Below are 26,762 nucleotides of genomic sequence, written 5' to 3' on the forward strand. Positions count from 1 at the left end.
GAATTGGAGTGCCCTTGTAGGCCGAGAACTCTGAGGTCAACCATTCCCTATTGAATCTCTCACACGGGATAGAAGAAGCCCAGATCCTTCCTCACAGGAACTAATGTCATTGGAACAACAGTCAGGAGCCCTGAGCAGTCCTCAGAAACAGAAGAACAGCAAACTTCCTTCGGGACTTGGGAGAGGAGCTTTCTCTGGTCCTTACTTAGTTCCAATTTTGGCTCCCCACCCTCTCTTGCAATGATGATCAGGGTTGCTCCGGAACCCTCAAAATTAGATCAGATAGACAGAGAGAGACCTAAGGAAAGCTTAGAACAGACAAGAAAAAGTCAGCTTGGACCCCCATATACCTTACTATGTAGGACACAAAGTTACTCCCAAGGTATTGATTTCTCTGCACACCCCTCCTAAAACTGTTCTGCTCCTCAACCATTAACATATGGCTTGTTAGAGTTATAAGTCTGTTTGGACTATCCTAAAATTTGCGAAGTTCAGTAAAAATCATGCTTGAAATACTATAAGCTGTTAAATATAAAAATGAAAATAGACACAAGACAGCTGGATAGTACCCTTTAACCATTTTAAGGTTTATAGCAGCCAGTTGTGTATAAACTAAAATTGAGATGTCAGTGAAGTAGTTACAGGATGTAGTTAAGAACTTGCATTTTCTAACATATTGATCATTCAATACCATATGGTTAACTTCATGATATTGTAAATTTCCATGTTTCTTTCTGTTGTTGAAGTTGTATAGTGGCTTTTCATTGGAGGGAATGATATTCTGCCAGGTCTACTTTCAGACCAAGGATAGTCTCCCAATGAAACTGTTGAATTTATCTTGACAATAAGATGCTGGACTCTGCATGGCTCATGCCCGCAATGAGAGAATCATGACTGGTTATGAACTGTACTACTGTAACAATATGGAGGAATTCAATATGGGGGGAGGGCTTGGGGAGGGGCTGAGGGAATCGCAGAGCCAATGAAACTGTGTCATAAAATGAAATAATATAAAAAAAGAAAATGGTTATGAAGTAACAAGCAAGTATGGGAAAATAAAAAAATCATGAATCATTATAGAACTAATATAAATTAAAACCACAATGACATCCCAGGAAGTACTCATTAGAATGGCTAAATTTTTTAAATCACATGGTTTTACTGCATTTGTAGTGATAGAACCATTTTGGAAAAACAGTTGATCTGCTACAGCTGAACATTAGCATGCCATGGCGAGATATGTGCACCCAGCTGAAATGGACCCGTGCTATGAGACTGCTCTGACCAATGCATAGAGAGGCAACTATTTTCCATGGAATGCTTCTGGGTAATCTGGATGTCACTCAAACTGCACGAAGGTGTGGGCATTCTGGAAGAAATGCCAAGATGCTGGATATCCCACAGGGAATCATGGGCTTCTACTTGCATTCTTCCTACCTGAGGATGGAGTCAAGGGAAGGGTTCCCTCTCATAGGCATCTCACCTGCTTCCTGCTGTATTGCTGCTCTTTCTTTGGAGCTGGTACTAGGATTGTACAGTTTGAATATTATTTGGCTTCAGAACTCATGCAGGATTTTATATCCCCAAATTCTTACACTAGTGATATTGTAAAGGTAGGAACTTAATCTGATTATGATATTGCAGAGATGAGGCCTTTGGGAATGGATTAGACTGTATTAGGGTGCTAGGAAAACCAGTAATGGCACTTTAGGTTAAACCGTTCTCTGAAATACCAGCATCCCATATAAATGCCATTTCAAGTCCTAGCTGTGTCACTTTCCATCCATCTCTTTGTTAATGTGCCTGAGGAAACACTGAAGTTGGCCCAAGTAGTTACAGCCCTGCCACCCACATGGGAGACCAGTTGGAGTTCCAGACTCCTGGTTTTAGCTTGGCCCAGAGGTGGTCATTGTTGCCAACTGGAGAGTGAAACAAGATGGAAGAACTCTGTTCTCTCTTGCTCTATCTGTCTTTCAGATAAATAGAATAAATCTTTTTTTTTTTTTTAAGAACAAACTGTCTCTCTATATTGAGAGAGGTCACATAGACAAACACAAATTCCTCATCTCTTGCTATGTAGTACTCTGTGCTACTTTAGGACTCTGCCAAAAGAAATGCTGAAGCTAGAAGCTGATCTAATGGGACTTACTGATCTTGCACTGTGAACCTCCACAACTGTGAAGCAAATTTAATCCCCATTCTTTATAAGCAAAACCTGCCTCAAATATTTTGCTTGAGTGACAAAAAGCTGATGAATACTCAGCACTAAGCCCCCATGAACTGCAATTTCCAATTCAGAGGGCCTTGCAACAGCATTGAAAGATTCTCAGAATCACAGGAGATACTTGGAGTCCACAGTGACCCAAGTCTGCTGGCGGGACAAGAGGCTGCCTTACTCTGTCTTCTTGGGTTCTCCTCAGCTCACTGTGCTGCTGCAGAGTGCAGAAGGTAAACATGGGTAGGGCTGCTCAGAGCCCGGCACCTAACTCACCAGAAAAAGAATAACCAGGGCTAACATCCATGCTCGGCTGACCAGTCCTTTTGTTCTTAACAGATTCTAGTATTTCAGTACCATTGTTACCCCTGTTTTGCTGAGTTTCACTAACTTGCTGGAGTTCATTTTCCCATGAAGTGGTAGAGTGGTATCCTTGTCCCTGACTCTAGAGTTCTCAACCAGACCCCTTGCATTGGAGGCCTGGCAATGGCTATGTGGCTCTCCTGATGATATCACTGTTGAGCCTGAGAGAGGTTCACGAGGGAGTCAGATACTGAGAATGTTCCTTATCTTGGGTACCACAAGCTGGGTAGTTTAAAACAACAGAAGTACATTGTTTCACTAGCTAGAGACCCAAAGTCTGCCACCGGGATGTCGGCAGAACTATAATGCTCCTTCCATAACCCACTGGGGAGATACCATCCTTGCTTCTTCCTCGTTTTCCATGATACCAGCAATCCTTGGTGTCGTTCCATTTGCCTGAGCACCACTCCAATCTGCTTCTATGTCACACATGTAGCTGTGTTTCTTTTCCTCTTTGTACAAAGGCATCAGTCCTAGGGGACTTCTACTCCAGTAAGACCTCATATTAATGAATTTATATCCACAACAACAAATTCTATGATTCTAGATGTTATGTCTCCACCCTATCTTTTGGGAGGACATGATTCAATGTGCAACCCTGGCTAGGCATCTTTTGGTTTCTTTAACCTTCATCCCTTAACGAGGCAAGTGAGTACCTTGCCTAGTAACAGAAGGTGTAAGTGGTTAAAGCAGGTCTTGACTAAAGCCAGTACTCACTTTGTCCCACTAGGCCATTGTAGAGGAGCTGGTACAGATGCCAACAGCAGGTGAGGGTCACAATCTCATTAGAAAGTTAAGATGATAATGCCATAATGTGGTTGGAAAGTGAAGATGATAATGTCATATGAATATATGTATGTACACACAGAGATCTATATAAGGGCAGTTCAAAAAAATTTATGGGCATGGAATTAAAAGACAAGGATAATTTGGAGTCAAATTTTCAAAATTCTTGCACTGTTATTTGTTCATAATACATATTTTTCCATTAAATTTCTAATACTCTCTTACAGGGACCTTCCTACCCAAAGCAAAAAAGAGAGAAAGAAACAGGTTTGTGTCTGTAATGACTTTCAAACTCAGAGGCTGCATCTTGAAAGAAATGTAGGAAGTAGTAAAAACATAAAAAAATTCCCAGGGGACCATAGCATGCTATTTATCTGGTCAAAAGAAAACAGCTCTTTGCTGGCGAAAACTCACTTTGGTGAGGTTGGGTGTGCATCCTACAGAGCTAGGGGAGGGCTATGTCTGCTGAAATCAGTCTTCCTTCTGAAGGCAATCAGAAAAGGCTTTCTACCCGTGAGGTCTTTCATTCTTGTGGGGTTTTATTCTGCTGGTTCTCATGTTCATTATCCATAAATGCAGGGCTCCAAGTATTATGCAAAAGTTTACCCTTAGGCTCAACTGTGTTACTGGGACATCTAGGATTCCAAAAAGATCATGTAATTGTTTCTGGCACAAGGATAGCTGAAATGTCGGTCTCTGCGTTGCATGAGACCTGCTCTGCCTTCCAGCTTTTAGTTGTCAGCAGTCAGCAGCCAGGCAGGTAGCGATGGGAGTGTGCTAATTAAATCAGCTGCTTGATCTCGAAGTCTGTACCAGCGATGACTAGGTCCTCAGCCTAGGAACTTTTGAGCACTACCTGTCTTTCTCCCTGCCTGCTTGGAATGTAATTATCTTGTCAGCCAAAAAAAAAAAAAAAAAAAAAAAAAAACCACAGCTGAATGAGTGCTTGGCAGCACTTACAGAAGTGATAAGGAAAGACGAATGGACCCATAGTGCGTGACTGTTCTGAGACAAACAAATGCACAGGGAGGCATTGGAGAATGGAAACCAGGAGAACAAAGAGACTGCGTTGAGTATCTGCTGCTGAGGACGCTTCAGATCTTCTCTTAATGAGATTAGCCTGCCTTTGGAGAGCAGGTGGCAGGGGAGCATGAGCCCCACGGCTTTAGAGAGCTCTTGTAAAATGGCAAGCAGTGTGGGGTTCAGGAGCAGCCCCTTGTGTCCTGCAGACCAAACGGCAGGTAATAAAACTTTGAAGGATGACTAGCAGGAAGGCAACAAAGGGGACAAGGAAATAGCAGACAGGCGGTTGTGTAAGGACTGCTAAAGAGGAGTCTCTTGGGGTCTGGAAAGTAGACTGGCAGCAAAGGCATCCGGGAGCTTGTCAGCAATGCAGATTCTCAGACCCTGGCCCAGACCTTCTGAATCATTGTCTGCATTTCAACAGGAACCCAGGTGACCCCACACGCCAGACAAAATTTTAAACACCACTGGTGCCTGGATCTCCGTCCCAGAGAAACCAGATTGACCCCCTTAGGCTACAGCCTGGGCTATTTTGTTTTTTTTTTGTTTTTTTTTTTTTTTTTCTCCAAATGTTTCTAGGCGAATCCAATAGGCATCAGTGTCTGAGCACCACTGCTGGAAGGGCATCCAGGAGGGGCTGTGGCCATTTGGTAAGGAGAAGTGTTATGGTTTTAAACCTTTATGACCATTATTCATATTGGATTTTCTGCCTGCTGTACACTGGAGACGCATATACTTAGTATTGAAAGTGATAGTTTAAAATAAAAAACTTTTAAATAACTGTTAGACAAAAGCCTAGGATTCTGTTGTGCTTAATGGCTTGTTTGTTTTTGGTTTGAGATGCAGACAGAGACTATATTCTCATGTACTTTTTCACTCACCCAGAGGCCTCTCATGGCTAGACTGCTTTAGGCTCAAGTCCAGTTCTCCCAGGAGAGTGGCAAGGACCCACCCACCGGGGCCATCTCCACTGCCCCCCAGGCCCTGAAGGAACAGGAGCTGGAGTTGGAAGCAGAGCCTTGAGCGGAACTCAGGCCTCTGACGGGGAACAGTGAGCATTTGAATTGGCATCGTAACTGCTTAGGTCACATTGCCCACCCACATGTGGTACTTTTCAAGTCCTCCTTCCTTGGAGTGGCACTAGGAGCACTTGAACAATCTGTGTCATCTACTTCTCACACTCTGCGCCCCAGCAAGCTGCAAGGTACCTGGCCTCTTTGCAGTTTCTCCGACATACTGTGAGCACTGAGTCTTTTACGGCCTGAGTTGGATTTAAATTTCAGAAAACAAAGCAAATGTCCTGAAAGAAGTATCTCCCAAATGTCACCTGGGTTATGCTTGTACTAAAAACTTTTGTTTATTTGCAATTCAAATTTAATTAGACATCCTGTATTTTTATGTATAAAATCTGGCAACCCAGTAGAATTCATAAATGAAGTTTGCCCAAACTACTCAATTTCAACAACTCATTTCCAACATTGTTTGCTTTCTGAAGATTTAATATTGCAGGGGCAATTAAATATTTGAAGCTTGCAATTAATAGTAATAGTAATAGTCTTGCAATTAATAGTAGCCACCATAGTAGTATATTTTAGACTCTCTGAGATAATAAAACATTAAATTAACATATATAATAGTCTCCAAATCTTGTGTCCTGTGGCTGTTTTTGTAACTCATCCCTTGTGCCTTGATGCCACATGTAAGTGTTTGAAAATCTGTGCCATGAAGAAAATGCTAGATTGCTATTCTGCTCTGTATGGTGAGCCAAGCTGGGGTGAGGATAGCTGTAATCTGGGCCATCATCAGAGACACCAATGCTGAGTGGCCAACTTGCATCTGGTGCCAGGTGAGTGTCTGAAAAAACAGGACTCCTCTAGGGGTGAGGCCAGAGAAAGCATCCAGCAGGTTGCACAACTCTGAATGTTTTGCAGTCCAAAGAGGAATGTTGTTCAGAAATACATAGTGCTTCCCAAGGGGGTGCTTTCGGGAATATGAAAATGCATTCTAGAAATTATGTGTGGATCTTATTAAAATCATAACATGAAAATGTAAGATAATAAATAAAATGCAAAACAACCCAGCAGGTTGTAAGGTAGTAGCCTTGGCAGGTTTAGGGGCTCCTGGTGGGGATGGTTAAGTTACTTTTATTTTGAAGCAGACATCCTATTAATATGACAACCAGAGACTCAGAATTTTATAGGTTGATCTTGCTTTCATCTAACATTATTTTTGTCAGTAAAAGTGACTGGTGCATAACTACATGCAATTTAATTTTTCTGCCTTTATAAGATTGTAAAAAAATAAACAAATCTAAAAGTTTTTGAACATACTTAATATGTATAGTATGATGCCAATTATGCTAAAAGATGTAAATGTATGCAAAGAAAAAAGGCTGAGGAGACTTCATGCTCAAATGTCAACGGTGGTTAGCAATGATGTCTGAGTGATGAGATTATGATCTTTCATTTCTTCGTTGTGTTTTTCTGAAACTGCCCCCACTCCTTTTAATAAATAACATGTACTCTAATTTTATAACCAGAAAAAGAATAATTCAAAGTTTTGTTTTGATCACACTTCAGCACAGTATTGTTGTTAGGAGCTTAGTGGGTACAACTACATAGGACGACAACCTGTACAAACGCAGGAACATGGAACGTGCCATGTGCCTAAGATCCAGGGCTGCACTTCCTCACAGGGCTCTGTAGCTCCTTGCACAGTGGAGAGTTCATGTGCAAGGAGCTGCAGAGCTGCAATGTCTGGAGGTGGCACAATCAGGTGTCAGCTGGTGCCCATGAGTTCAGAATGCACACAGGGCCAAACAGAAGGGCATTTTCACAAACGAATGGGGAAATTCAATTTAAATGATTAATATGCATTCTATAGCCAAAAAAAGAGAATTGCATGCATATAGGGGGTTTTTTTGGTTAAAAAAAATCTCAAGCAAAAAATCATGAAAAACTATGCATGAGTTATGATTTTTTGGCACCCAAATGTAGATTTTAATCTCATTTTCCATGAACTTTTTTGAACCATTCTCATTATTTAAAAGTGTATCATTATAATAAACCGTGGTCTGTGTTAGAGCTCCTGCCCCACAATTCTGCTTTGGTGGGCATTGGAGACAATGATTGCCATGGTCCGTGGCTGGCCAAGGGCATCATGCTTGTGGATCAGCGGGGGGTCTATTCTGGGCACTGTGAGATTTTCAGTAATCCACAAAATCCAAATGTCTCTTTTTCCTCAAACCTACACATCTTTATTTTAAATTTATTTGAAAGAGAATGAAAGTGAAAAAAAGAGAGGAGATTTCTGGGTTCATTGTTTCATTCCCCAGATGCCTGCCAGGGCCGAGACTGGCCCAGGCTCAATTGAGGTCTCCCACTAACTACTTGAGCCGTCACCTGCTGTCTTCCAGGAAACTATCTTCAAGAACAGAGCTAGCACTAGAGCTCAAGAGCTCTGACATGCAATTCAGGCATCCCAAGCAGCATCCTAGTCTCTACCCTAAGTGACCAACCCTATGTATCATAAAATTGTTCTAGTCTTCTGAACTAACCCAACTAAAGAGCAGCAATAAAGACGTCTGTGTCAACGGCTTCCTGGCCTTGAAAGATCTTGTCATTTATAAGGATTCCTGTATTAGTTCACATGACAGTCAGCTTTGTTCCACCCTTGGGCTCTGTGCTGTCAAAGGCATTTTTAAAATGGGTTACTTCTTTAATTTTTTTTCCTCTGGTGCCCTAATGGCTAGCAATTGACATATTCTTTCATGATAGAAACCCACGACCCACTTATCTTGATGTTGAGGCTATAGACCTAGGTTATCAGAATTCAGATCCTGCTTCTCAGAAGCAACTTGGCCTTCCTGAGTTCTTAGCCCTAAGATGGAAATCATGTGATACAAGCACTAAGTATTTAAGCCTTAATCCCTACATTGTCACCCAACAAGCTCTTAGCTGACATTCCTTGCTACCCCATTGCTGTCATTGTCATGGGTGTACACCCTCATAGCCCTAAGTTTTCACCCCTGTGAATTGAAAGACTTGGCACTGTAATACTGTTGCAAATTGGTGTGCAAATTAATTCACTGTTCCCTCTCACAAAAAATGTTGACTACAAATGAGTAAAAGCACCAAAAGACATGGAAATGCTGGCCCCTCAGCAAAACTCTAGATTTTGACCAGGAGCACAATCTCTAGATTGCTATCACTGTTTTTTAGGCAAATTATTTGTTTATAAATGTTTGAATGCTCCATGAGACTTTGGGAAGAAAGTATTGTCTTATTCTGTCTCATGATCCAAACTGGCCTGGCATATAGGTGTTGCTTATGAAATGTTTGGTGAGTGAATGGATGACTATGCAGTCAGTAGTATTTTGGTTCAATGTGACACTAACCTTTCCTGTGGTTGTGTAACTTTTGAAACATGTAGATCTTGTACTAATGAAACCCCATTTTATATTTCTGCTTTTGTTGACCCGACAGATATCTCATTAAGGCCTTGTTTTCCTTTGTGTTTGTTTTCTCAATCATGAGGCTTCATATTCTTTTTGTAAGTATTTATATTTTTAATTTATTTTAAAATTGGAGCTACAGAGAGAGGAAAGACAAAGAACCTTCTATCTACCGCTTCACTCCCCAGATGGCTGGGTCAGGCCAAAGCCAGGAACCAGACGCCTCTCCCAGGTCTCCCATATGGATATTGCAGGGAACCAAACATTTGAGCCATCTTCTGCTGCTATTCCTAGGGATATTAGCAGGGAGCTGGATTGGAAGTAGAGCAGCCAGAACATGACCAGTGCCCATACGGATTACCATTATGGCAGGTAGTGACCTTACATGCTGTGCCACAATGTTGACCCTGAAATTTTGTATTCTTTAGAAGAATGCTGTGGGAGATCTATGGGATAACCACTGATGATTTTTTTCATAGTTGGGATTTCTTCTTTACTCCGGAAACAACTGCTTAACAACCCTGCCTGATGTTCTGAGGTCAGGGGTTTTATTTCCAAATCTTGCCTCTCCAAGGCATATTTCTATTAATAAGGAACATGTAGGGAGCAGGTTCTCTTGCCTTTGTTCTGAGATATTATCAGTTAAGGAGCAATTGAAATCTTTTCCATTACACTTGAATTAAAATAATCAGTTTGCTAAGTCCATACAGATGCCTTGTAATTTAGAAGTAGTCTTTTTAAGTCATAAAAGATTTTATATTCACAAAAAATCATGAGTTAAGAATATCCCATTAGCAGATGGGATAGACAGCACAAAGAACAACTTTCTAGGCCATGCCCTGCATTTAGCTATGTGGCAGCTAGCTGAACATTGTCTGTGGAGACCCTCCAGGCTCTCAGACACTAGAGGTTCTGGATTGAGTTCCTAACGCCCAGCTTCAGCCTGATCAAGCTGGATTGGTGTGGGCATCTGAGGAGCAAACCAGTAGAATGGAACGCTCTCAAACAAACAAATGATGTGAAATAAAGCAATGAGAGAAGAGCAAAGGTCTTCAATTTTTACTCTTCCCTCTCTTATTTTCTCTGTCTCCTTTTCCGACTTGCTGTAGTAAAAGGCTGTAAATATCAAGAAGGAAGAAGAGGCAAACTAAAAACTGAGTTATGGAGTCCAGAAACACTGAAACTTGCACATGGCAGAAGATTTTCACAAGCCACCCAAGAACATCAGGCTTATTTTCACAAGCCACCGAAGAACATCAGGCTTATTGCATATGAGGAAACTTCAGACAGGTCAATTGCCTAGTCTCTGGAATTTCTTCACCAAAATAAACAGAGTTTGATTTTATTTTTCCACCAACGTTTTGAAGCTCCTTCATGCTCTTTATGCTTGTTTTTAGATCAAACATTTATCAATGAGATGAACAAGTAGTTAGGGGTTTCCTTCCATGGGCTCCTCAGAAGGTTGTGGATCTTCTCCAAAAGACTGGTTCAACACCAGAGCAGAGGGGGCTGGTGTCATGGTGACTGGGTGAAGCTGAAGCCTGCATCACTGGTACCCCATATGAACAACTGTTATTAAGTCTCAGCTGCTCTGCTTCTACTCTACTGGCTCACCGTAAATGGTCTTCCTCAGCCCTAAATAGTACTTGTAAGTCAGACTCCAAGTCCTTGTTTAGAATATCAAGTTTAGAAAAGAAGAGGTGCTTTTATTGTGTTTTTATTCATTCAATAAATATTAGGACAGGCATTTGACATGATAGTTTAGATACCATAGGAGACACTTGCGTCCCACACTGGAGGGACTGGGTTTAACTCTCAGCCCCACTTCGGATTCCAGCTTCCTGACAATGTGGACCTGGGAGGTATGAGGGGATAACTCCTGTATGTGGGTCCCTGACCCCACTGTGGGAGATCTGCAGGGAGTTCCAAGCTGCTGGCTTTAGACTGACCTGGCTGTTGCAGGCATTTTGGAAAATGGATGAAAGATTTTTCCTTTTTTTTTATTTGCTTCTCTCTATTTTTTTTAACTTTCCAGATAAATGAATAAATATTAAAATTTTAAATTTAAGTGACTAAAAATATTCAATGGGAATTTATTGTGATTCAGTAATTGGCTCAAAAGATGAAAGATGAGCAAAACCCACCGATCTAAAAACCCAAAGAGCTAATAATTGAGGCTGTTCATCTCTAAGTGTAAAATCCTGCTTTGGCCCTGGTCTGAATGCTGTCAGACATCACTCAGTGGTCACAGACACTGACTGCAAGAATCTCCTGTGGGTCTTGTTCTTGTCTTTCTAAGTGCTGTGTTTCAGCATGACATCATAAATACCAGGTCTTATCATAATTATTGTAATTAACTTCACAAAAGTTGTCTTCTCCAGCCAGATGTAAACATTTTTAAAAGATACAGGGTATTTTAAAGTTTTGCAAATAACCCAAGGTGATTAATAATAGGGTTTGACAATGTGGTGAGGAACACTGCTTTTCATCTCACTGTCTCTAAGGCTAGTCGAATTAGACAATGGGGGTTTAGCAGCCTGATACTATCTTAATGTAAATTAACAGTAAACTCTTAAAAACAACAGAGGAGCTACAAATTTTTTTATCTTGCGTAATTGAATCCTGATTCAAAATGATATTTAGCTCTACAGTGTAATATGCTACCCACTGCTCTGTCAATTATCTATCATTATCTTTTGAACCCTGTAATTGGACAAACAGGAAACTATTCATAATAATAAGTTTGTTCAAAATCATCTCTTTGCTGGAGGCTGGTGTGCACACTGCAGCCGCACTGAACTGAAGCAAAACTGCTTACCTTATCCATCTCTGTTACAACATGTATAGCTACACAACACATCTGGGCAGTCTACAGCATCTTACCAAGATTACTTAAAAAAAAAAAAAACACCTCAGTTTTCTTGAATGCCATGAGTGTGTCAAACAGATCTTATTTGCTGCTATTTGGGGCTGCCATTGAATGCAACCTATCTACTGCCTGCTGTGCAGGTCCGTAACTGTACTCAACATATAACTCTGCTGAATCATTTTCCTTCTAGAATTCCCATTAGGGCTAACCACTCTGTTGTTTTATTCTTCCTATCAGCAGTTTTATTTTGTGATGATTCTTCAGCAGTTATGTTCTCTATCTTACAGCTCTCCCAACATCAGGTTGCATGGGATTCTAGCACCCCACGGGCTCCTTCTAAGAAATTTAAATGGAAAGGCGACACCAGCCATTATTGGTCTATTTTCAGTTTTCATTATCAATGGTACAAGAGCTCAGCACTTCCAGGCCGTGTAAAGCCTTGGGGAAATGCACTGTTGCTGTCCTTATGTTTAGACTGGGTTGCTGCCTGCTCTCACCGTCACAGGTAGAATGATAAACCCATCAGTAGAAAAATAAAATGACAAGAAGACCAGAGGCAGAGAGGGCCTGCTGACCCACTCTCCGTTGTGTCTTCTGCAAAAATGTCCCTTGGAAATGAATTGGGCTTGCAAAGGAAAACCACAGATCATGACAGAACATAGATTTGCCTCCTAATGAGATTAGTAGACAGGCAAAATGAATGTCCTGCTGTTACATTCCAGGCAGGCTTTACTCTGGCGTTTTCCTTGGAAATGAACCTTTCTTTTGCAACAGGGGGTTGCTGCGGATGCAGTGGCTAACATTCAACAGATTCTGTTTTGCCGCAGTTATTTTTCATCCTCTGTCTTTTTCATAGCAGTTTGGAGGAGGCGTATAAATGAGTTGTGAGCCTTAAAGACTATTACAAAGTGAGTTATGGGAGTGTGTGTGTTCCTGATCATCATGATCATTGCTGGGGTTCCCCAGGCTGCCCTTTGAAAAAAAGTTTCAGTTTATTACCCTGCCTCCTCCAAGCCAGAGTCCTGCTGAGGAGGAGGTGTTGTGGCCCCCAGTGCTCTCTCTAGCCTTAAGAATCAAAGGCAAAATAGACTCATTATTATACTTGGGAGTAATTTTTAATTTTAATTTTTCCTGTGACTCTACTGCTTCAAAACTACTGGAAGCAAGTACCACAGACCAACAAGCCTTCAGAAAATGCCCCAATCAGGTGAACCCTCAAGAGCTCTGGGTGGAACAAAGTCGTCAAGTATGAAGCTTGATTGCAAGGCACTTGGTTGGCTGCAGCAAAAGGCAGTTTCACCAGGTGTAAAATACCCTCCTCTCAGTAAACATGTACGATAACATCCCCTCCTGGACCCTTTCTGCAGAACCTGATTTAGGTTCATGAGTTGCACCATTCTCACTAGTAAGTGGTATTTAATCAAAACCTCCAGTCAAATGATCTGAGTTTCATGAGTACTGTATCAGTCCTGAAGTAAAGAGGTCCTTTCCAAAGGAAATTGAGCGCACACTCTGCGTTGAGAATTTGAAGCATTTATTAGGAACACAGACTGCTTAGTTCCTCGACATTCTGTAGGGCTCATGCTAATGACACCTTATCTATGCGTGTACTGCAGGTGAGGAGGTGGGTTACTTGTGAGGAGCCCAGCTGGAGACATTTTGATGTGTTCTTTTTGATAGAAGGAAACCACAGAAGTCTTCTGTGTTTGCATGTAGGCTGCAAGTTCATGCACTTTATTTCATGGAACAGTCCTCACTGGATAATGAGTGTTTCCTTTCAGAGTCTTAAACTCTAATGGAGAAATTGGTTCTTTTGGCTCAATTTATCAAGAATTTCCTAATTGCTTGAATTGTGTCTCTATTTGCATCTTTTTAAATATATTTTATTTGCGGCGTGTCAGAGAATTTCAGATCCATTCTACCCCCACCCTTAAGGTTTTCACTGTGCTCAATCAGTTCCCTTTTCATCAGAGGAAATAATTCAAGGGGAAGTAAAGCTACTTTTTCTTGAAGTAGATGGCATCCTGTTTATTGATGCTTTCTTCTAACTTACCTTCTTTATTGCCATAATAATTCTTCCTATTCCACCATTTCTGTCTCTCCATTCTCCACTCCACATTCGTGATTATGAGAAGTTGCAAACAGTGAATGAATTCCACTTTGCCAAGTGCCCAGTGCATCTGATACATGTTAATGATTATCTAAAGGCCTTCCTATGTGTTCAGCTCAGAGAATTAATCATAAAATTTCATGACACATAATCTCCCTATAAGGATGACTCAAGTCATGTCTGCTTACCTCGTATAGAGGAACTTGTTCTTGGGTTACAGCAAAGATCAGCAGCACATTGTTTTGTACCAGTTTATCAATGAGTTGTCCAATGGTTGGATATTCCTAAAGTAAACATGGATTTTAAGTATCATCTTTATAAAATAATATAAAATAAAGAAATATAATTTATTTCCAAGATTTTTTTGTTGAGTTGGCATCTCAGTGCACACAGGCATTACTGTATTTATCACTTATAAGTAAACAAAATAAAGAATTATCATTATTCATTTATCTGGTTTAATCTTTGTTCCCTGAAACTAGTAAATCCAACTGATCTCAAGAGGCAGTTCCTGATCAAGTAGTGTATTAAGCTCTGTCACCTCTAGACAGATGACTCAAAATTTATTTAAGGACTTAGAGTGTGTCATATTTTCAAGGGTATAGGAACATTTTTTCTTCTAAGTGTCATTTACCAGCAGACTAGAAATGATGGGGTCAAGGGAGGGGCAGTTAGACTATGATGTATGTGATGAAGTGACTCTGTAACTGGTACTGAAATTGGAAAGTGGCAGAAGGGACAGTGTAGTGTGGAATGGCAGTGCTACAATTCCCATTGTCTGTCCAGTTCCAGAAATTTCTGTATTGGTTCTTGAGTTTGGCCTTATCACTTTTTTAATATTTCAAATTGCTTATATAGGACCCTGAAATATTTTCATGGTATATTTGAAAACACTTTGCACTTCTATTCCATTGGCATATTTGTACCAAGTGAAAGGAATTAAAAAGTAAAAGTCATCGATTATCACATCTCAAGTTGGGCTTCACGTCCCAGGTCTAGAAAACACATAGCACATTTGTAATCATTTGAGTTCAAATGTGACTAATGTATAAAAAGGAAGCTCAAATGAGAGGTCAGGGTGCACATGATTAAACTATAAATTTGTCAGTTAGGACTGAAAGCAGCCAAGATGAAGGGACATTGATAAAGAAGGCTTTCTGTACATTAATGTGATGTGTTCACAGCTTCTCAGCACTATTGGGTACAAAGTTCAAGTAGAGAGATAAACATAGTTTTGCCTAACATACTCAGGGAAGTTATCCAACTGCAAATGTGGCTGAGTAATACATGCTTTCTAACACATTCTGATTGTATTAGCAGAGATATCAGCTACTATAAATCTTCCTGAGCCTGATGTGCTCGGCTGTCTCTGCCTTTCAACTGTTCAAACAATAAACATCTTTCATTCAAAGCCTAAATCCCTCCAATTCTGCCCCCTCCTCATTGTCACCTGTTCCTGTAACTTCAGCTGCTGGGTGTGTGTGGTCCAGATTGCACCCTATGGACTACTTAACATTTGGGTTTTTTGTTTGAATCAGACCTTTGTATTTAATTCCTGCAATTATAGTCTAACTGCAAGACCAGGAACCTTGTCCTATTATTTGCTTGTCCCAGGAATCCAGCCTCATTTTGAGTACACAGGAAATGTTCAAAGAACCTCAGAGAAGCACAGAAATGGTTCAAGGGCCCTCTCCCTTAGTGACAACTGTGATTTGTTCACTAGATAAGATGATCGCATAAGAAAACAGTGGAGATGTTTGCTTCTGTCAACTTGCTGCTTTCAAGGTGTCTTTTATGGAATCTTTGAGAAGTTGCAAAAAGAAGTCATGAAAAAGCAATTTATTTCTCAGCTTTTTACCCCTTTTGGACTAAAAAAAAATTACTGATGTTGTAATCCAAAAAGGCAGATTATGTAAAGAACGTTATTTTGGGGAAATACTACTGATGAAAACCTAAGAGGAAATTTTATGGTGGAAGCTTAGAAATTTAGGTCAAGGAATGACAGTGAGTAACATAAGAACTCATAGAGTTTGAAGAGTACTTTTTCTAGTTGGTGTTAGAATTCCAACTCTCTTTCCCTCCTATATATGTGTCTACAAGAGTGTCATTTTAGGAAGTCACAAATTCTATGAACCATATTTTTCCTAATGTTATGTAAGGATAATAGAACCATCCCAGGTGGCTGCTTCATAATTCAATTGTTCCAAATGCTAATGGACACTCATTGCACCCCAGGCACTCTCCTTTCAAGAAACAGGAATGATATACCAGTCCTGGCCTTAAGGAGTGTGCAGTAGAAAAACACAGATGCTGTAACAAACATACTCGCTTGTAGAGATTTTCAAGCAGACAGCTATGTAAGAATGTGAAGACACATTGCTTTGGGGCCTGGCAGAGACGGAGGAGGACTTTCTGCAGACAATAATGATGGAGCTGGATTTTAAATGATAGGAGTCTCCTAGCAGGTGGTATATCAGCAGCGGGTGGGGGTGGTTGGAGGGTTGGCATTCCAGGCAGATGAATTAAAGGTGCACCAGCCCATGACTTCCAGACCTGCTTGGGGAAGCATGGCTATATGGTTTTTGTTAAGGATCAGATAAGATCTGAAAGAGTTCTGAGCATTGTATGGTGTTTGACAAGTCAGGTGAGGTTTTTTTTTTCTTTGAATGTCATTAGTGTTTTCTTAAATGATAGCAAGCCTAGTGCTTCTGAGTAACAATCAAGGAGTATCTGACTGATGGTTTCTCATGAAGTTTTGTTGTCAGCAGAAGCACAGTATGAATGCAGGAGTATCATTCACAGCAACCCGTTGGGAGCCCAGTCCTGACCAGTACCTGCCTTCACTGGACTGTGGTGGAGACAGAATGAACTGCCTGTCCTGCTAATTACCAGTCCTAGGACCTCTGAGAAGTTTTGCAGGCTCTGAGATTACATGTGCCAGACAAGATCAAAAGTTCTCATCTCCTCACCTTCCACCTGGGCTCAGGGAGCAACCTTTACTGATAATAAACATGGAGGAGGTGATTTGGTCTTCCCCAGTTATAAAAGTGACCTGCCTTCGCTACGTGTGAGCTATTTCTGATTGAATTTCAGCAATGATTGCTTCGTTTGCCTCCTCGTCCCCCCAGCCCCCTCCTCCCCTCCCCCAAGAGCCCGCAGCACAGGTTATACACACCAAGACAGTTGACATGGAGTATTCATTCTTGCTGTCCAGGTGACAGAGCCCATCATTAGGAATGACAATCCCTGCCAGCTTGCTGTCCATTCCAAAATGAGAATCAGCGTCACTTACAAACACCAGGAGATGGAGAGAGTCATTCCGCCAGCCAATTTTCTCCTACAGTTAGAAAAAACATTCAGGTTGTATTGAGAAGAGGCAGATCTTTGCTGAGCATGGATCAGTTGTGCTTGGACACTCAGATGATTAAAAAAAATCCCGTCTATTTAGGCCTTTTGTCTACTATGAGTTGACAATAAAATTATATTTAAAAAAATAGGAAATTCTGTGACATTTGCTTTTTCCTGGCCAACATTTTCAGATGATTTCTGTTTCAGAATAAAACAGCTCCACTATAATCAGTATTCAGGTGATCCTGACTTTCGCAAAGTTAATTATTTCTATGGTCCAGCTTTCATTTCACCAGAAAAATGAGAGGAGGCGGTAAGGAGGTTATAGATGAATCTTAATCCAAGCTAAAACCAAACAAGTCAAAATGCAACATGAAATAAACACAGAGGAAGCTTGCTTCATTAAAATGTCGCCCAACATTTAGGCATACATTTCTCTTTCTAACAATGTCATCGAAGAATTACAAACCTAATACAAGGATAAGGATTGCTTATCAAAGGATGGCTCCAGGGTCGTGCTAATTAAGATTGTCTGCCGTCTGTGTCTCAGCAGAGCTTTCCCTTTAATTAAGATTAGTCCAGGAACTACTTGGGCAGAAGTTCATCCTGGCTGCTCTATCCCACCTTATCCTTTTCCTTCCTCCTCTAAGTCTTCTTCCCTCGCACCTTCCTGGAGCTTTTGCTCCATTTCCTGATATTAACTATGGAAAGCTGCTATTTAAAGATAAGGAAATTATTTCTGTGGATACTTGTTAAATAGTCAAGGAGAAGCGAATTCCTGGGATGTTGTAGAGACAATATGACTTCTGATGTTTACTTCTTTGGTTCAAACATCAATAAATCATTATCTGTAGAGGTTATGCTAACTCCAGGCATTTTAGTGTTTTTTTTTTTATCAATGTTCTACCCTCACCTTTTTTTGAACCAGATATAAGTGAAGAAATAATCTGTTCTGTGTCTTTAAATATTAATAGAAGAACAGTTTGCCCAACACCATTGCAAGTACAGACTATTACAATTTTAGAACAATAAGCATTGATCTCTATTTCAAAATGATTGCATATAAAATTTTATAGAAACTGCGAAGCCTTTTGTTTTTAAAAGCTGTGTCTTTATTGGAAAAAACAGGTGGAACTCTCTTTTGCTACTTTGCTCCCCAAATGCTTGTAACACCCTCAAAAAAGAAGATTCAGTGAAAGATTTCAAAGACTAAGGGCCGAGGATTCAATCTAGGTCTCTTAAGTGCTGACAGAGGACTACCTCCTTGAGTTGTTGTCTGTTGCGCCCTTGAGTCTACATTGTCAGGAAGCTGGCATCAGTAGCCGGAGCTGGGAATACAGCTCAGACACCCCAAGGTGGAACAGGGGTGGCATGTCTTAACCTCTAAGCCAAATGCTTGCTCTGAAATTTTGTGTTTCAAGAAAAACAATGAATGCAGAAATATAGCGATTTGGGGCTGGTGTGATGGTACATTAAGCTAATCTTCCACCTGCAAGCATCAGCATCCCATTGGGTATCAGTTCGAGTCCTAGCTGCTCTACTTTGATCAAAATTCCTGTCTGTGGCTTGGGAAAGCAGAGAAGTATGACCCAAGGCCATGTGGGAGACCCAGAAGAAGCTCCTGGCTCCCACATTCATCTCAGCGTAGTTATGGCTATTGCAACCATTTGGGAAGTGAACTGGTGGAATGTCTCTCGCTATTTCTGTAAAAAAATCTGTCTTTCAAATAAAAAAAAAACCTCTAATAAAAATGAAATGTAGTGATTAAAGATAGTAAATGTACTATATTTTTCAAAGTAGTTTTGTTAATAAGAGATGAAATTTATGTTACAACATGAAAGTGCTACTCAGCATACCTTACACACAGCAGCTTGCATGATTGCATCAAATCCACCTTCAGGTGTATCAATGTTAGCAGAAATTTTCTGATTCTTCACAATTTCATTAAATCTTTCAGCATCATTGGTCAATGGCAAAATGTGCTTGAATCCAAATGTAGGTAAGCAGAAATATGGTATACTACTGCAAAAGCAAGATGTAAAAATGTTCTTGATAAAATATGAGGAAGCACATAGCTGGTGGATCTGATGGGCTGGCAATAGTTTCTTAAATGAAGATTAATTCCTTTAATTCCTTCCATGTTGACTGTACTAGAAACACTTATCCACAGCTACTTCTTTTTAAAAAATTATTTTTATAATTTTCCATTATATATTTCTGATAGTATAGGGATCCCCACTTGCCCACCCCTTCCTCCCTCCTGTATGTGTTGTGTGTGTGTGTAATCATCATTTCCTATTACGTAACAAACAAATTCTGCCATTAAATTTTCATGAGGATAACAATGTCTTTGTACTCTGATACTTCAAGCTGTCATCAAGAGTGAGTCACCTTGTAGTAAGATAAGAAAGGAAACTGCTTTCTTCCTGCTATATGCCCAGCCCTACCTGTCAAGGCATCAAAGCAGGGCTCTTGGTTCTAAAGTCTAACACTATTGGAATTAGGAACTTCATCTAGATCTTCCACATGAATGGCAAAGGCCCAAATACTTGGACCATTCTCTGTTGCTTTTCCCAGGCTGTTAGCAGGGGCGCAGATCAGAAGTGGAGCAGCTGGGACATGTACTGGTGCCCCTGTGGTATGTGAACAAAACAGGCTGTGGCTTAATTGCTAAGCTACAACACCAGCCCCCATTTTTCTGTTTTTGTTGTTGTTAGTTGATCACTGATAGAATGGTCTCCTAGGATAATGCTGAAGTGCTCTTTAGCATCCCTAAGTGCAAGAAGTCTTTGATGTGCCTTTATGGAGAAGATACAGGTGGGATGAGTGTCCTTCAGGCATGATGAATAGTGCTCTGGTCTGAGTGTACAATGTGAATTAATGAGCCATATATATTGATAAAGTACTTAGAAACACATACAAAACAAGGTTGTATCTGGATTGAATAAAAAACAATGTGCCCATAGACTGGCAGGAGCCTTATCCTGCACTTCGCCTAGGAGTGATGGTTCAGCATGACTGTGTTTTCTTCCACATGGAGTGACATGATCTCGCTGAGGCCAGAATCCTGATGCCAGTGAGGGCAGTCCTTTCCTTCATGTCAGGTCAGAATCCGGACTGTCCCCAGGCTTCAGCCCTAAGGAAGTTGGAGGACCCAAGCCTGAAGCTCACTCAGAGAGCCATCTCGCAAAGGCATGCTGAGAGTCATAGCTGGTCACCCCAGCCCCATCTGCAGATGGCTTCCTCAGTAAACCAAAGTTTATGGGATAACAAGTCGAGAAACTCTGGAAGCACCTTAGCTAGGGCTCCTGGGTAAATGCATCCCACATTGTGCTACCCTTCATTTTTGCCCCCCTCCCAGTCCACCTGGCCTACTTTTTAGCTGTTCACAAGTCTGATGTAGTCAGTGCAGGAACTAACCTGTCACTTTCAGGTCACTTTTCATATTTCCTGTCTGATTCATTATGCATAACTGTAACTCTCAGAAGGCAATCTTATTCTATTATTTTTAATGTCAGGCATCAAGTTTCACTGAAACTTGAAAGTGCCGACCACAGATAGGATCTACCAAGTATGGTTATTGTGAAGCTTGAATGAGATTAAATATGCAAAGCACAGAGTGTAATGAGCTTTTCAGAGTAAATGCTTAATAAATGTTAGTGTGCTTTCTTACATAATTCACTTCACACAGAGTCTAACACAGACGTGAGAACAGATAATGGATTTGGCTAATGATATCCCAGAAATCATATTTTTTATTAAAATAATAATGTGTGTTCATTAAAGAAAATTTGGGTTTCATATGAAAAGTATAAAGGAGAAGATTAACATGCCCATTGTAATAATTGTGAGATATATTGTTGTTAATTAACTTAATCATCTATTACTGAAAATTAGTTTGAAAATCTTTAATTAATTAATGTGCTGACCCGTCTATATAAGTCTTTGAAAGTATTTCATATATTTGCTTAGAATAAACTCTTTGGAGATGATCAAGTTACTATTTTATCACATTAACAAAAAACTTTTTATGCAAATTTTTTCCATCTTCAAATATAACCGCTGTTTTAAAGCATGATATAGAGGAAGAGATCTTAAGTTTTTTCAAAATAGCTGCCCTATTAAATGACAAAAACTTTGTATGTTTGTTCTACTTATCCCTATAGTGCTTAAAGATGATATAGAGTGGAAAAAAATCATTATGATTAGAATAAAGGGACTAAATGTTTTCTATCCCTGGACAAGTGAATTAACACTGTTGGACTTCAGTGGCCTCATCCATAGAACTGGGCATAGCAATAGTACTTACTTCACAAAGTTGCTATGAAAAGTATATGAGATGAAAAGTGTGTATTGGCATTCAGGATGCCATTGTCCCTGTCCCCCAAATATTCTTAGAAATTGTCTGTTTCATCTCCTCTTTGGGACTGCTTGTTCACATATCAGAATATCATTGAGCATCTTTTAGAATCAAAGAACTAGCATTCCTATGTTTCATAAGAAATTTGCATTATTATTGGTTAGAATTATACATGAATGCGAAAATTAGCATATGTTAATATCATATAAACAATTATATATTAACATAATGTATACATATGACTTAATGCTTTTGAAAGTGAAATGAAAGAGTAATGAACGTGTGATGGGAGACCACAGCTAGACACAGCCAAATGAGGGGAGTCACAGCAGGCATTTCGGATGGCAACTGCTCCTGCTTTGGTCGGAGTTTTTTCCCAGCACATGCTCACATTTGGCTAAGGTTGTCTCAGTACAGCAATGGGAAGAAGTAAACATTTCTCACAAAGTGATTTGATGTTGAGTCCCTGGGCAATAGATTTGCATTTGGAATGTAGGATATGTGTAAAACATAATGTAAAGGACTGCTACTTTTAGTTTTTGTTTCAAACATTTAAATAAATATAAAAACAAATATAAAATAAAACTTAAAAAGATATATAGGACCAAAATTAACATCATCTTCTAAGCAGGGTTAGAAATGACTTGTATTTTCTTCTTTCTATATTTTCCTATGGATGTATTAGCTGTCCAATAGAAACTAGAGCTTATTTATATTTTTAATTGTACATGTAGGAAATCCATTTAAACATCTGGTTGTTCATTTTCTTCTTTTGTAAAGTTACAGTAGATCCCTCACTGTGGGCATCAAATTCAAAACAAACCCAATACATATGGAATGAAGTTCTTAAATTTCTCAAAATGTTAGAAGAATAAAATTTAATTTTTATTCTGTTAAATATTTTTAAAGGCATATTACAGCTCATGTATAAATATAAAAGCAAAGAGAAATGTTTTGTGTTTCCTTGGCACATCAGCAAAAATATACTTTTTTATGGGGTGAAATCAATTTTTAGTAACTCACTATGCAATGAAAATAAAAGGCTATTCCAAAAGCATTAGAGATTAGATTAAAAGGGTGGTTTTTAAGGGGCAGTGCACAGAATTGTGGGGTTTGAGACCACCCTGGAAGCAGGTAAGTCCAAACCAATTCGCAGTAATGTAAAGGTGTCATTTCCCGTGCTGATGCTTGCACTAATCATGGAAAAGCAACATTGAGGAAAGCTGTTGGTGCTTCAGCACAGACCAAGACAGGAGTCCTAAAATGTACTAGCACAAAACTGCAATGTTCATCCTCATTTTCGTGTTTTGTTTTGCCAGACAGAATTCACCATAATCATAAACACAAACTCTAGTTGCACTTCTTCCTTGATGAAGCAGTGAAGGACATTTATTGTGTGTAGGTTTTCTTCAATTCATGGTGGGAAATGCTCAGAATATTTCTACTGTACACTAAAACACAGTGTTTCAAGCGAAAAAGTACTTGTGTGAGTGCCTGAGTTTAACTGGTTCTGATGAGATTTGTGATATTAATAAATCTGAGCTTTTAATATTTGGTCATGAAATTAGGACATTCTGACTTTTGAGCCAATATTTTCCAAATGATTAATGCATGATATTACAAAATCAAACACTGGTGAAAGAACCGTGCAAAGACTCATGTCACCGAGTATGAAACATCCACTGCTACTGTCTCCAATTCCACATTGAAAATCACTTTCACCTGTCTTTCTGTTTCAACATGGTATCAAAGATGTCCTTAGTCACTGGGAAAAACTATTAGATGCTTTTCTCTTTTCCAATTATGTTTCTATGTGAGATTTAACTTTCTGCACAAAATCCAAGTAAAACCAATCTTATCAGATTAAGTACAGCAGCTAATGTAAGATCCAGTTATCTTTTAAGCCAGATGGAATAGCTTTTTATTTTCATTGCATGGGGAGTTACTAAAAGATGTTTAAAAAGATTTGTAAAAATATGTGAGTGCAACTATATTTTAGAACAGAAGACTTTCTAAGTTGTGCTTTGTTTAGGAAATACTTATTTTTCACTGAAAGCATGGTCTAGGCATGTACGGTAAGTTTATTTTAATTGCTCAAGAAATCTATAAATGGTTAATTATGTTTTCACTTTTACTGTCTAATAGAGTGATTATTGTGGTTATACTCAAATATAACTTATGTAAATTCAAGCTTTGGAGGCCTTCATTTTTAAGTGTAAGGAATCTAGATATTTGATTGTTTCAGGATCACTGGCTTTACCAATTCAAGAAACAGTAATAAGCATTAGTGAGAGAAAGAAGAAAACTAATACTTGTTCTGAACTTCAGATACATCCTGAGCTCATTTGGTTCAGTGATCTCTGTGCGTCTCACTATTATGGAACATTTATGAGTGAAAAGACAGCACTAAGAGAGTAAGTTGTTTGTTCAAGGTGATGACCAAAAGGCATATAGATTAGATAAAACTGTGCTGCTCTTCTGTCTTACTTCTGATTACTGTCTCATTGCCTATGCTATCGTTGTCAGGCTTGGTCTTTTGGGGTTTAGTTTGATAAGAGGATGAACCTGCCATCTTGGTAGGTGCATGCATGAGAGAAGTGGTGCTTTCTGGACAGAGAAGCAGAGAGGGAAGGCAGGGAAAGGGAAACAACCAGGCAACAGCATCGGCAACAAAACCCACAGAAACACAAACTTGTGCTTTAACAACTTCCAGGGTAAATTTTTTTCCCAGCAAGAATAAGAGCACCCATGGAAAATGGGTTCACTGACCCTTCGAGAGATCAAATGTGTGATCTTTTGGGTCTCCACGTGCTGCATTCTGGACAAGGCTCTGCTCTTTTCTCACGTATACGTTGTGGTTGCTAAAACACCTGGTATTTGTTGAGAATTGATCACTCATGGTCAGGCTGTGTCCTGTGATTCTGTTTATTATCTCAGTCAATCCTTGCAGTCATTTTGTGAGATCAGCATAGATATTCAAAAAATATAAAGGAAGAAATTGCAGATTTGAAAGGTGACATAATCCACTGAAAGTTGCACAATGAGTAATTAAGTGAATCAATGCCCACCCCAGCACTGACTCTGTAGGCTCTGCATCTTACCACCTTGCCATGTCAAGTGCCAGCTCGCTCATAGCACTTCTGCCCTCTGAGGACAGGGTCCAGATCTTTTTTCTTCCTGCTATTTTCACATCTAGCACAAGGCTTTTCTCTGACAAAATTTCTACTCATTGTTCTCCATGGCATCATTGTACCTTGTGATGCTACATCTTACCTGCCCTGTGAGAGGAAGAAAGATTTTAAATATACCCCCAGGGCAGAGGCAGCTCTTTGTAATCCTGGAAGAAAGTTTGCTGCTTAACTGTACTGTAGGTTGTTGCAGGAGGAGCACATGGGCTAAGTAAAAGAACTGAGGACACATCTTAGATTGGACACGTATTACACTACTTCATGCTTTAATAAAGGTTAAGATACCATAGAAGTGTTTTTATAAAAGACAGCAAGGAGACTGTTAGAATCAAACTTATTTCCTTTTACAAATGAATGAAATACTTGATAGTCATCAAGCCTTATTATCTATTGCACAGCATTTCTAGGGAGTACAAATTATTAAAAGACCTGATGGGAATTTGAGTTCAGTGGTGTAGGGACTGTTAGAGACCATTCTAGCATCGTCCTTTATTCTTCAGTAACAGAACCCTGATTTTTTGAAGGGCATGTGCTTCCTTTGTCTCTAGCTGTGGTCAGGTGTGTTCAGATCACCATAAGGCTTGTTTGAGAATCTGGGGAGACTTTTTGGCAAGACCACTAGAACTGGGAAAACAGAATTCAATATTCATGAATAATTTCTTAAACAAACAAAAAGCCTTTACCAAAATGAGGAATAGAAGGAAATCTCCTTGATCATTACAAAGGGGATCCAAAATAATCACTAGTTTGCAGCATATTTGATGGTCAAAACTAAAGCTTAGTGAACTTAATACCATGAACAGGACAAGGCTATCCTCTCCCACCACTTCTATTTAAAATTACACTGAAGGTCCTAACCAGAGTAATGAGGCAAGAAAAAAAAACGTAGTCATACACATAAGAGAGAAATAGATTGTTGTTCTCAGAGAGCATGATCTAGAACTTAGAAAACAGCAAAGAGCCTCCAAAAATTACAGGCAAGTGTTGTGATACAGTGGGTTAAGCCACTGCCTGGGTTGTCAGCATCTTGTAGGGGTGCTGGTTCAAGTCCTGGCTGCTCCACTTCTGACTCAGCTCTCTGCTAATGGCCTGCAAAAGCCGTGGAAGATGGCCAAATTGCTTGGACTCCTGCATGGGAGACCCAGAAGAAGAAAAAAAAACTACGAAAATCAGACTAGAATTCATGAGAACTTTTTCAACTTTGCAAGATATAAAGCAAACATTAAATCTATTTTTTTCATATTGTCAGCAAGCCAATGAAAATGAAATTTTAAGAAACCACAGGAATAAGGAAAGCAAAAGATATGCTAGAACTTTACTTTGGAAACAATAAAATTTAGGTAGTGTAAATCAAGCAAGATCTAACAAAATGGAATTGCTTATCATGTGAAATATCAGGAAGCTGCAGTATGTTTTAAGATGCCCAATCTCCCCACATTGGCCTCCAGTTTCAATGGAATCACAATCCAAACCTCAGCTTTTCTCTGGAAGAAATTGCCAGTATGAACCTAATGGGAATGCAAGTGATCTCAGTTCATTGTAGGATATATGTACTGCTGATCTCAGACAGAAGAGAATGGCCAGAATTACACACACTTATAAACATGCAATTGCTGTTTAACAAAGACATAAAGATAATTCAGAGTGGGAAGAAAATTCTTCCTTAACAAATAGTACTAGAGCACCAGAACAGCCACATGGAAATGGAAGATGAAATAGACCTGTTTTTCATTCCAAATAGAAAACAGTGGGATCATGAGCCTAAAAGTAAGAGCTGTAACCATCAGCTTCTAGAATAATATGTGGGAGAGATCTTTAAGACCTTAGGCAAAAGATTTTCTAGAACAAAAAATTTACTAAGCATAAAGTTAAACATTTATAAATTGTAGCTTGTCAAAATTGAAAATATTTACTTGACCAAAGACTTTGCTAGCAAAATAAAAATATGAGACATAAACTGGAAGGAAATATTTATCAATCATATTTAAAGAATATACCCAGAATATATGTGTATAAATCCTCTTGACATATGAAGAAAAAAAGCCAA

The 26,762-nt window shown here is 39.5% G+C and overlaps 1 protein-coding gene across 1 annotated transcript in view; it reads right to left on the minus strand.

Moving 5' to 3' along the window:
* Window positions 1–26,762, minus strand: part of ITGB6 (integrin subunit beta 6) — a 131,125-nt gene that overhangs the window by 41,801 nt on the left and 62,562 nt on the right. Inside the window, exons 9-11 of the mRNA XM_004577134.4 lie at window positions 19,024–19,189; window positions 16,995–17,156; window positions 14,008–14,103 (exon numbers count right to left, since the gene is read on the minus strand). Of these exons, the coding sequence (XP_004577191.2) occupies window positions 14,008–14,103; window positions 16,995–17,156; window positions 19,024–19,189 (424 nt within the window). The remainder of the gene's footprint in view (window positions 1–14,007; window positions 14,104–16,994; window positions 17,157–19,023; window positions 19,190–26,762) is intronic.

This window comes from Ochotona princeps, chromosome 5 (genome assembly GCF_030435755.1).
Source record: "Ochotona princeps isolate mOchPri1 chromosome 5, mOchPri1.hap1, whole genome shotgun sequence".
Classification (NCBI taxonomy): Eukaryota; Metazoa; Chordata; class Mammalia; order Lagomorpha; family Ochotonidae; genus Ochotona; species Ochotona princeps.